Source organism: Magnolia sinica, chromosome 3 (assembly GCF_029962835.1).
Source record: "Magnolia sinica isolate HGM2019 chromosome 3, MsV1, whole genome shotgun sequence".
NCBI classification, from domain to species: Eukaryota; Viridiplantae; Streptophyta; class Magnoliopsida; order Magnoliales; family Magnoliaceae; genus Magnolia; species Magnolia sinica.
Window position 1 is genome coordinate 30,792,933 of NC_080575.1, and position 12,469 is coordinate 30,805,401.

Sequence of the window (12,469 nt, forward strand, 5' to 3'; positions counted from 1 at the left end):
TGCTCCATACACAATGTGACCCACATTTTTGACTGTATATATAGCTGTACATCGGTGCCACGTGTGAGGTGGATGACCACCGGCGTTGTCATGTGCACGTGTTCCAGACTCGGATAGCTGGTGGAAAAACTCTGTGGGCCCTACAATGATGTATGTCTATTATCCACACCGTCCGTCCATTTTTCCAGCTAACTTTAGGGTTTGAGCCCAAAAATGAGAAATATCCTAAGCTCAAGTGGACCACACCACAGGAAACAGCGGGAATTAAACGGTTACCGTTGAAAGCTTTTTTAGGACCCACGCAATGTTTATTTGCCATCCAAACTATTCATAAAGTCACGTAACCCTAGATGAAGGGAAAATACATATAGCAGCTTGATCCAAATCTTTTGTGGCCCTCAAGAATTCAACGGTAGGCGTTCAATCCCTACTGGTGTGGCTCCTATGAGCTTTGGATCTTCCTCATTCTTTGGGCTCATAGCCTAAAATGAGCTGGAGAAATGGATGTACGGCGTGGATAAAACATCATAGTGGGGCCCACGGAGCTTTTCCACCAGCTAGGTGGGTGGTGGTGGGGTGCCACTACTACTTCTGTCGGAACCGGACTGCTGTGGGCCCACGTTAACTGCGTCTCGGATCCACCCGGTCGCCCTCCCATTTTAGGCGATGACGCCAAAAATCAGCCCGAACGAAGACTCAGGTGGGCTACACCACAAGGAACAGTGGGAATGGGAATCCCGACTCATGAAATCTTCCCTACAGTTCATGCCGCCCACCGTGATGTGAATATATCATCTAATCCATTCATCAGATGCACCCCACTAGGATGAACATATAAGTAAAAAATTATACCATTGAAAAACTTAAGTGGGCCACACCATTTGAATTTAGAGTTAATAGTCATGATTTTATATTTTTCCCTGTGTTGTGGACCATTAAATGCTTTCCCATTCTAATTTTTAGTATCTGCGGTAATCACGACGGGGAGAGAACGATGTACGGTCTGGATTGGATTAAAAGTTCACGTGGGGCCCACACAATTCGATTCCCACAACAATGAGTGCACCTATGTTTTAAACGGTGAAATGCTATGGGATTCTTCTTCCTAATCTCAAGACCCTCTCCACATATACCTATCCTTCTAATCTAATAATTCCTACCCATATTTATTTATTATAAATAAAATAATAAAATAAAATAAAAATGATAAGATTATATGAGGTTAGTTGGACTTCTTTCCTCCCTTAAAAAATAAAAAGAAAAAGCCATTACCCTTTGCCATCTTCTCTCTCATTTCATTTCAGTATAAAAAATCCATCTTACCATAAGGTATGTTTATACCACCACTCTCTATCCTATTTTCCTATTTATTCATATATGTGTATATATTTATATATTTATATGAATAGGGAATATAAAAGAGAATTTTCTGTTTCTTTTCTGCAAACAGTACATCTGCAAAACATATTGATTTGAAATCCCAAGACATGAGTGAGTCAGTAATGAAAAGGTTTGAAAAAATCGCTTTTCTTTTGATTTTAAAAGTGAGAAAAGCTAAAAAGGAGAAGAGACTTGAAAGATTCTTTTATTACTTGTCATGTCCTCTCTTTACCATCAATCGAGATAGCAGTAATGGAGACTTCCTCTTCTCATTCACTACTACTCGTACGATTTTTCTTTTCTTTTTCTCTTTTTGGTTTTACGTTGATTTGGCAATTTCGAATCTGGTAGGATTTAAAACTGGTCTGTTTCGAGTTTTGGATTTGTTGTTGATGTTTGTTGGGCAGACGGTGAAGGTGAGGGTTGTTTGGAGCGGTGATGGCTGAATGTAGCAGTAGCTGTGGAGGTGGTGTGGGTGGGAGTAAACAGAATCAGCAGCAGGTGGCTGTGGTTTCTTCTTCTTCGGTTCCGATCGTTCTTCCGATTTCTGCTGGGAGAGATTTGCCTCCGAATTACTGCCCCTACCCACCGCCGCTTGCTAAGTATGAAGAAGTCCTGAGTAATGGCAAGCTCTTCATGGATACGCTTGAGAAGCTCCACGCCACCATGGGAACGAAATTCATGTTAGTTGCTCTTTATTTGAATTTTTCTTCATTAGTTTTCTGTATATCTTTTCTTTTCATCGGATATTTCTTCTCTGCCATGATGATATAATCTCCTCAAATTTCTTCTCTGAAATGATTATATAACGTCTTACATTAAAAACATGAGAGGAATTGTAGGGTATTGTATGTGTGTCTGTTGTTGTTAGCATTATTTGCAAATTGGTTTTGGCGGACCGTATCCGTCGTGACTGATTTGGGGCTGTATTGCTCTGTATCGGGTTGTTTTGGGCCAATGTGGGCTGATATCAGTCATGTTGTTCGTGAGCGGTACCGATTTCAGACTATTTTTTAAACCATGGTTGTTAGGTGTTCTGGACCTTTGATCTGAGGTGCCCCACTATGGGTGGATGGGTGATGCTCTGGCCTCTGTGAGTTTTCCTGATGGAAAGATCCTGACCCTTTGACATTTGGCCTTTCAAATAAAAAATAAAAAAAATAATTATCCATTGAATGTAAACTGTTGCTGTGTTTTGCAATCTGAAATGACCATTTATATGCCAATGTTTGAAGTATCAGGAACTTCCGATTTGGATGATTTCTTGGGCACCCTTCCATTGACGGGAGGTCCCATAAGATCAACGGTTTGGATCACCAGACCATAGCCCACTCGTGCATGGAATTCCCTATTTCAGCATACTATATGTTTGATGATGGGCAGCTCTATCATTCCCCAAAAAAGAGTACAATACATCAAGAATGAGTTAGATCCAAGTTGGGGGTGCGGCAGTTGCTCCATCCTGCAAAATGGTTGCCGTTCATGCTTTTGATCCTTCTTTGGGCTTGCACTCCCAATCCTTCTTCCTAGCTGTGCATGCTTGCAAACTTCTTGAAACAAATGCTTCCATGCTCTTGCACCCGAATCTGTTACCGCTTCATTTCACACTTTGTGCAACTATAGGTGTTGCTTTGTGTGATATACCTGCAAAAGCCAACACAGGAGAAGGAAATACCCTTTGTTGAATGCGACATGTAATTCAAACTGTAGATTGCATCCTTTTGAAAATAAAAAATAAAAAATCCTTTCTCATTCTCCTTTTGATTTTCTGACTATCTATCTGCCACTGAGTGCTTCTCCATCGCATGGGACATGGTCCGTGTTAAAACAGAACAGCACAACAATAATCTCAGTATATGACAGCTCCCTGAGGAGGTGGGTCCCCCTTTTTTAAAACACTTATGGACATTAAAAGGGATGGGGGAAACACTCCCTTCTCCCTTTTAATAAGTTGCTAATATACATTGAAGAAATGTCTCCCTTCTTACTGGATGGTTTTCTACTATTGTCTCCCCCTCTTGAGATTAGAAACTTTTGCATGTGAAAACAGAATACTCCATCCAAACATGTATGGAATTTGATTAGCTTTCAACATCAAGGGTCATCACCATCTAAGCCATATCCCAAGTAATTGGGGTCGGCTACATGAATCCTTTTCTGCCATTCCACTATCAAGGGCTATAACTTTAATTAGACCATATAGGTCATCAAGTCTCCAATGCATCAAGTCACTTATCAGGAACGCCCTAGCATGAGTTTGGAATGTCATACTATTCAGATTCATGTTGGAAGTTAAGGCGTAACTTTGACGCCGGCTACCAAATTGATGCAACCCTCCTTTATTCGGGTTGGGGACCGGCAATAAGAGGATAAAACTCCCACAGGTGCAATGCAATAGACTATTAGATAGGTTGATTACAATCAAGCGCTATCTAATAGTCTGTTACATAGATTGATTACAATAAACGAGTGAGAAAGCTCAATCAAGAGTCTCTCCGTATTAACATAGAAAGCCCATTAAATTTTTATGACAAGGCTGAGGTAAATTTTGGGACTTCAAGCATGTCCTGGGCAATTGTTTGCAATTTAGTGATTCTATTGGTACCTAATCAAGTTAATGACTAAATGACCAACACATAGTCATACATGTGTCAAACAACATTCTCATCAAAGGTTGAGACTCGCCTGGCTATTTGTTCTTTGCCAGCTCGGCTGCAACTAGATTCTCAAATCCATTCATATCATATATTATGGTGACACCTTTTTCTATTGTGGTCTTCTTGTTCTTCTTTTTAATTTGAAAAGATAACTGACTTCATTAAAGATTAAGGCAGAGGAGCTGAGTTCCCAAAACAAAGATAAGGGAATTGGCATTGTCAACTGCCTGGGCAAACGAAATGTTTAGCCCAGCTGCAAGGGAGCTAATTTCCCAACAAACAATAAATAATGAATAAGGAGCATCCATATCTCCATTCACCCATTTGACAATATCTATATTGTCGCCAATGACCCTTATCTGCTTTCATTTGTGGTGGTTACATTGTATGTCACTAATACTTGGCGGGCATTTGAAGATGCTTGCAGACTGCTTGAAGCCTTGATTGGACCCAAAAAAGAGCGGACATCTACCCTGTAGCATCGAATGAAACTCCACCCTCTACCTTCTATGCCTTGATCTGGATTGAAGTAGCCACTGACCATAAACTTCCAGCAGCCCCTTGTTGAACATACAGCCACTGTTGCTCCTTGGAATATTGTCCACTTTGCTCCAGATAAGGGCCTGTTTGGCCCGTCGAATACCATGGGATTATAAGGGATGGAATTACACAACCGCCATCATTGCAAGATGTCAGTGGATGTCCTGGGAGTGCTTTAAACAACCAATTCCACCGAGCCTGTTTGGATGGGCGATGTTCCATTCGAATTTGGAGATCCACGGTTTTTCCTGCCGTGTCATGTTTGGATTGCATGGTACAGTCCACAATCCCATGGAATTCGGGGGTGGACACATTTGGCACGGTTGTGGGTTTCAACTGATACGTGCATGGATATGGAAGGAGTGTTTGGAAGGGTTGGGCAAACTGTAGCCAACGTGTGGGTCCCATGGATGCGATTGTAAATCCCTTATCTCACCAAAGCAATTCCCATGGAATCAAACAACTAAACTAATCCCCTATCTCACCAAATTACGCATGCATATGATCTATACCTAATGCCATGTAAAAAGGGAAGAAACAAGTGGTGTGAAAAAAAGGCCCCAATATCATAACAACACAACGTTACCTACAAAGTAGGGATGATTAACGATGAGATATGGCCGAAGAGCTCCAAATCGTTCTGCTCAGGTTTGCCTGCAATGAACTAGCCGAATAAGGACCGATATTGCTCTATGAAATCGCAACAGGGGAAGGGGAATTTGTTGGGAAAAATCAAGCAAATTTGCGATGAAGGGGCTTACCTCTTCTCTTCACCCATTGATTATGATGGAGCTCCCTTCTCCCTCTATCCGTCCGATCTCTGACCTTTGGTAGTAAATAAGGGAGACTTTCCTGCCATTTGCGTCAAAACCCGCCATGAAACTGATGCAGGACAATTAACCACTTGCTCTAAAAGCTCGAACTATTAGAGTATGGCAAATTAATCCCTTTATCTCATAGCCCAGGCCCCACATCTCATGGGTTAGGACCTCGGCCGAACCCCCTTCGTGGGCCCCAAATCACATGGGCCGCCCACCTCGAGTGTGTCCCCGCATCCCACGGGCTACCCTACTCGAGCCTGGTGTGAAATGCGCATTAATCACCCCTGGTAAGGAGTCTTGAACACGAGACCTCCCCCGTGGGCCCCAAATCGCATGTATCACCCACCCCGAGTGTGCCCCTGCATCCAACAGGCGACCTCACTCGAGCTCAGTGTGAAAATGCCCCTGCATTAATCACCCCCGGTGAGGAGTCTCGAACACGAGACCTCTCGCTCTGATACCAATTTGATGCAGGACAATTAACCACTTGCTCTAAAAGCTCGAACTATTAGAGTATGGCAAATTAATCCATTTATCTCATAGCCCAGGCCCCACATCTCATGGGTTAGGACCTCGGCCGAACCCCCTTCGTGGGCCCCAAATCACATGGGCCGCCCACCTCGAGTGTGTCCCTGCATCCCACCGGCTACCCCACTCGAGCCCGGTGTGAAATGCGCATTAATCACCCCTGGTAAGGAGTCTCGAACACGAGACCTCCCCCGTGGGCCCCAAATCACATGTGTCACCCAGCCCGAGTGTGCCCCTGCATCCAACAGGCGACCTCACTTGAGCCCAGTGTGAAAATGCCCCTATATTAGAAACCCTCTCCCATTGACGGAAACTTCACATCCCGCAGTCCGTATGGTGGATGAGCAAAGACAACGGGATGGGCTCGAGGATGCGATGTAACCCGGCAATTTCCCCAATGCTGGATTTTGTAATCCCTTCTCTTTGAGCGAATCCGTGGGATTGAAGACTTCGACCGGATAAAAAGGGCCTCCAAATAAGGGTAGTATGGAATGAGGAGGGATATTACAATCCTATCCCTCCTAATCCACTTTAATACCACAACCCAAACTCGCCCTGAAACTTTTCCACTTGCCAATAAGATTAATCATAGAAAGATCTAAGATAGAGTCCCAATCTAAATTTTATTTTAGCTTCAGTTTGAAGGCTCTTCATTGATATGTACATAGATATTTGCTTTTAATATCATGCAGCCATTTTTGGCCAAAAAGAATGTGAAAATTCAGTTTCTGCAGGGTTGATACATCCTCTTGTCTTGCTCATCCTTGAGTCTAGAGAGCCATACACCCTATGTGATCGTTTGCAATCTCTTGTGAATATTGGTGTAGTTCTGAAAGATATTTTCACCAGTCTTGGCATTGTGAGTTATCATACATGGGCTAATATAACAATGCATGTCAAATGATAAAAAATGGGAGAAATAGAAGTGAAACATGGGTCATGTCTAAGTGATAAATTTCTGAAGGTAAGGGTCTTGCTAGGAAGTTTTTTACAGCAACAAACAGAATGTCAACAGACGTTTGGTTATTTTTTGTTCATATATACTTGGGCTAGAACGTATATGTGGTTGAGTCATTGTTTGCAGAATATTGCTTTGGTTCTTTTGGTGCCAAGGTATTCCATAATTGTAATGGTCGCCGTCATGGCCACCGCTGTTACTGTTTACAATATGGGTCATAACGGCCATTACAGGCCTCTAGCGCATAACGGTTACCACCGTCACCTTTATGTAACGGCCGTACACGTGACTGTTGTTCGAATACCTTGTTTGGTGCATAATTTAGCATTACCTTTTTATTGCCATGCTTTTGCATCTTGTTTGTTTGTTTTTGTTTTTGTTATTGTTTTTGGGTCCTTCTGATATTACCAGTCCTTTTGTTTTGCTAATAGTCTTGTATTTATAGGGTGCCTACTATAGGAGGAAAGGAGCTTGATCTGCATCGACTTTTTGTGGAGGTGACTTCTCGAGGTGGTCTTGAAAAGGTAATATTTTCCTTGCGCATCTTGTTCTTAGTATGGTTTTAGTTATTTGTCCCCTTTGTTTTTAAGAATGATGGCATGTGTAAGGAATTCAATATAAGCATTTTGGTATTGACAATGTATCTATTGTCTTGGTATGAACCTTTTGCCTTATCTTGCGTGAGGATAAATTCACTATTTACATGTAAACTCTCTTTTCAAAGCCAAATGGTAAAGCCTTTCTGGTGTAGCTTAGAGCATAGAATATTGGCTAAGAAATTCAAGCATGCTTGGATGTAATCACTGACGATACTTCTAGGAGAGTCTAGCTTGATTGATATCCATATCACCAGGGTCCTTACTCATGCCTCGGTGGTAGACTCACAAGAGTTTCAACATGGGGTCATGGGTTTGAGTACCCATTGTGGTGAAATCCCACTGTGGTGTGAGTTCGTGAGTGTGTGTAGGGCGTGAGTGCGTGTGTAACAAAAAAAATAAAAAAAATCCATATCTCCTAAAAAGTGCAAAATCTTGACGTCACATGCTTGCCTAGTATGTGGCTGTGACTTGTGTTAAAAGAAAGTTAACCTGTATGTCCAAGTGCTAAAAGATGGAATTTGGTTAAACTTGTTATGTATATGAGTTGGTGATGTATGTCTTGCTTTGTGAAGCACTCTGTATTATAGTAGCATCTCTTAGTTATATTTGCCAAGTCAGGTTAATGTGCATAGAATAGATGGACTACAGAAATGCTTCTTTCCATTATATTCTTATATGTATTTTATATGTATGTAGATGCATAAATAGTATGGACATGCATGCATATATGTGTATAGGGAAAAAAAAAAAGAGAAAAAAACAAACAAACATAGGTGGTAATACTAACATCCCCACCTTCATAAGGGCGTTAGTGGCGTCTCCAAAGCTTTTAATTATGATGGTGAAATCCAATCATCAATCCAAATCATCTTCTAATTCATACAACTTAGGGTGGGCTGTGGAAAAAAATCCAGGCTGATTGGGGCGATCCTAACCCTTTGAATATTGGCATTTCATTACTGCCATCCGTTTCTTGCGAGCAATAATTGGATGGTTCCCATCATGAAACCGAAATGCTCTTTTAGAGTTGTAATCAATCATAGTGATGTCTATCATACAGATGCTGCAAGATGATGAATGCACTTATTTTGTTTCTCTGCTCAATCTTGACTGTAAAGTTTTCATGCTGTTTGTCAGATAGATAGAATCATCTGATTGGTGTCGATTTTTGTAACTACCCCTAGTGTATGAATTAGTAGATGATCTGGATTGATTGTTGCTTTTGACATATGAGAATTAAAAGATTTGGGGATGTTGCTAGTGTCTACAAGAAGGTGGGTACATGAGCATAATGGTCTGGATTGTTTGAGTGGACCATACTGCTTATTGCTCATTAAGAATGGAACGATTACGGCAAGTTATATTTTATATTGCCTTTTGATGTTGGAAATTGGTTTTTTGGGAAAAAAAAAAAAATCAGAACCAACCTTGGCCTTTTTCTTCTTTTGCCCAAGAGGTTTGAACATATTTTGATAATCTTCATGATAGGGCTTGCTATCCGCAATTTCCCCACCCATTTCCTTTGCACTTTGGATTGCTTACAAGTCTATGACCAGGCTGGCCTTAGAGAGGAGGGTGAGAGCATTCTTCCTCTCTTTCAATCTTAATCTCTCTCATTTTAGATGATATGTATGACTAAGAAAGAAGAAAGTTATTGTAGTAGTACACCAAATGAGGTGAGTGCGTTTGCGAGCCACTTCTTCAAACTAAGCCAAATCAAGGAAAAGGCGTGATTGTAGATACAGTGTAACCACTGCTTGACAACATTATTTAGGAATGACCATGTATGCTGAAGTTATTTTACTTAACAGCCTGAATATTTGCCTCTTGATGTTGGAAATATCCTCATTGAAGGGGAGAAAATGAAGGATTGAGTTGCCATTTCTTAAAGAAGAAGAAGAAGATTGATAATCGGTAGGTGTGTTCTTTCTGTGGTTTTAGTACAATGAATAAAGCAGGAAGAAGGGAGTGGGTATTGGGTATGCCACTTCATCCAGTATGTGTTTCCGCAAAGGGCTCATTTAGGAGTGCTTGTAAAGGGAGGTAAATGGGAAGTGGAATTGGAGGGAAATGAATTGGAAGTAAATGACTTAACTTAGTCGTGTTTGGATTGGAGTAAATGAAATGCATTTGAAATTCAAATATTCTGTTTGGCTGTGTAAATAGCAGGAATTGGAATGCATTGGATTTTTAATATATTCACGGGAACATATGTGATATCCTAAATCAGCTTTAATATCGCAAATTAGTGTACATATGTGTTGTTTGACAGAATGATTGTAATAAGCCCATTGAAATATATACTTCAGTAAAAAATGAGGAAATTTTGAGCCTCGGGTGAGCCACAAACAGAAGGATCATGAACAAGCAACTAGCCAATGTTTTTTAACCATCCATTTAGATGGCCAACCTTTGGACGGTTTGGATCATTCCATTGGTGTGAGTTAAGTGATGTAGCTGATAATTGAATTATTTTGGAGTATCATTAGTGTGCCACGTGTAAGACGGACATGTGCATAACAACACATTTGTTTACTAATGCAACTCTCCAAGGGAGCCCAGAAAGGTATTCCACCCTACTTCCAATCTCTTCTTTGAGGGAGGATTTCACTTACATGCCTATTTACTATAAATTCATTTCATTTCCATGCATTTACTCTCATCCAAACATATTTCAGAGTCTATTTTCCTCCATTTACTCCCAATTCCTCCCATTTACCTCCATTGACTCACATCCAAACGACCCCTAAGAGTAATATCAGATGAGTCGCTCTAGTACATGCTACTAAGCATATATGTAGCTAGACACATATATTGTTGTTTATTTATGAATTGGTGAATGTTGCTATTCTACATCTTACATGCATGGTATTCTATTATGATAAGCATACAATGATACCGGACATGAGTGGGGTCCATGTGGTGTATGTTGCACATCAAATACATCCATTAGATGCGTCCCCTCAGGTTACTCTTAGAGCTTGAAATCAGCTTGATCTAACTTTGGTTGGCCATGGCATAGGGAACAAGGTGTGAGGAGATGCCCATCCTTGATTCTCACCGGGGCCTGCCTAAGTTGTAGAACAACCTAATTTTTGTCTTCATCCTTCATCAATGGCAAATGAAGGGTTTGGATGGCTTGTCTTCCACATGCACAATTTGATGTACCGCCAACGCAAATCAATGGTTGGCAATTGGCATCCCCTCTCAACTTGTTCCCTTTGTTGTGGCCTACCTAAGTTTCTGTTTGGGCTGATTTTTGGGGCCCTGGATTAGCGTGAGGCTACTCATCTGATTGACGGGTAGGATATCATGAATTCATCATGTGGGCCCTACTACTTCCTGGTACCACTGGAGTGCATCCCTTCTATTACATTTCTAGTATCATATTAATCTCTATGTTGTAATACCAATTTGAATTACAAATTAATTAATAAAAGGATCATAGACCCACAATTTCGGATAAGTTAAATAGACATTTGGATGCAAATGACCCAGAATTTGGATCTCACGATTATGAATGGAAAGTATAGTAGAGCTTGGTGATTGTTGTAACAATGGCCAGGGATTGAATGTCTTGTGGGACGACAAGGTGTGTGGATCACAATAGGTGTGACAAGTGTTTCATGGTGGACCGCATGGGTGATTCAAACTTTCATTTTTATTTTTTATTTTTTATTTTTTAAAATCCCCCTTGCTTGAAGAGTCCTATTGGAGATTTGGCCATCCCATGTGTGGTATTAGCCAATGGGGGCAGGTGCCAGAAGCCACTGTCGTTGAAGCACCCTATTTATTATGAGATTCCATGGTTTCAACACGAAGAGTATCTAATTGGGTGGATGTCTCAAATGGGTCTTCTTGTTTCTTGGGGGACAAGGTTGCGTTTGAGGAGACGTTGTCATTCAATTCGTTTGTGGACCAAGTACAAGCACGATTCTTGAGATTGTGACCATGTTGGGGGTGGGTGAGGGTGATGGTTCCTTTTTGAAAGAGTGGATAACCATGCTAATCCCTCAATCAAATGGGGATCTCTTGTTGCTGCTACTGCATGAAGGGAAAAATTGTGGGATTAAAATCACGGAAGATGGTGAAACTTTCAAGGGCTGGGGGTGAGAAGTCACTTCCCTGTAAGTGACTTTCATGCCAACGGTCTTGATTTTTAAAAAGAGGGAAAGAGGGGGGAAACACACCTCCATGACAACAATGCTCTAGTAAGCTCTCTCTCTCTATCTCTCCTCTTTCCCTCCCTCCCTCCCTTCCCCCCCTCCCTCTCTCTCTCTGCAATCAGCGCCCTCTCCCTATCTGCAATTAGGGTCGCTGCACACCACTCTCTCTCTCTCTCCCTCCCTCTCTCTCTCTCTCTAAAATCAACGCCCTCTCCTTATCTGCAATTAGGGTCGCCGCATGCCTCTCTCTCTCTCTCTCTCTCTCTCTCTCTCTCTCTCTGCAATCAGCGCCCTCTCCCTATCTACAATTAGGGTCGCCGCACGCCTCTCTCTCTCTCTCTCACATCCCCTCCCTCTCCCCCTCTCTCTCCGCAATCAGCGCCCTCTCCTTATCTGCAATTAGGGTCGCCGCACACCTCTCTCTCTCTCTCTCTCTCTGTGCAATCAGTGCCCTCTCCCTATCTGCAATTAGGGTCGCTGCACGCCTCTGTCTTTCCCTTTCTGCTTCTCTGTAGTTAGGGTTATGACTAGTTTGTTTCTTTTCCTTTTTTAATTTTTGTTTACAGTGGGCCCGATTAGGTGAGGCTGTGAAAGTGGGGTCCACACCTTAATGTATTTTTGGTATATCCACACCACCCATCAGTTTTTGCATCTCATTTTAGCACTTGGGCCCAAACGTGAAACAGATCCAAATCTCAGGTGGGCCACACCACAAGAAACAATGGTGGTTGAACGTCGACCATTAAGAACTTCCTAGGGCCCACCATAATGTTTATTTGCTGTGCAACCTATTGATGAGGTCACACATACCTGGACGAAG

The 12,469-nt window shown here is 41.8% G+C and overlaps 1 protein-coding gene across 5 annotated transcripts in view; it reads left to right on the forward strand.

The window, feature by feature from the left end:
* Positions 1-1,183: 1,183 nt before the first annotated feature.
* LOC131239773 (high mobility group B protein 15-like) overlaps positions 1,184-12,469 on the forward strand; it is a 33,152-nt gene continuing 21,866 nt past the window's right edge. Inside the window, exons 1-3 of one of the 5 annotated variants that reach the window (XM_058237639.1) lie at positions 1,184-1,329; positions 1,797-2,063; positions 7,330-7,408. In XM_058237639.1, coding sequence (XP_058093622.1) covers positions 1,819-2,063; positions 7,330-7,408 — 324 coding nt within the window. In that variant the 5' untranslated portion in view covers positions 1,184-1,329; positions 1,797-1,818. Of the gene's footprint in view, positions 1,330-1,349; positions 2,064-7,329; positions 7,409-12,469 lie in introns of those variants that run through there. The other 4 variants (XM_058237642.1, XM_058237643.1, XM_058237641.1 and 1 more) reach the window with 4 other exon arrangements.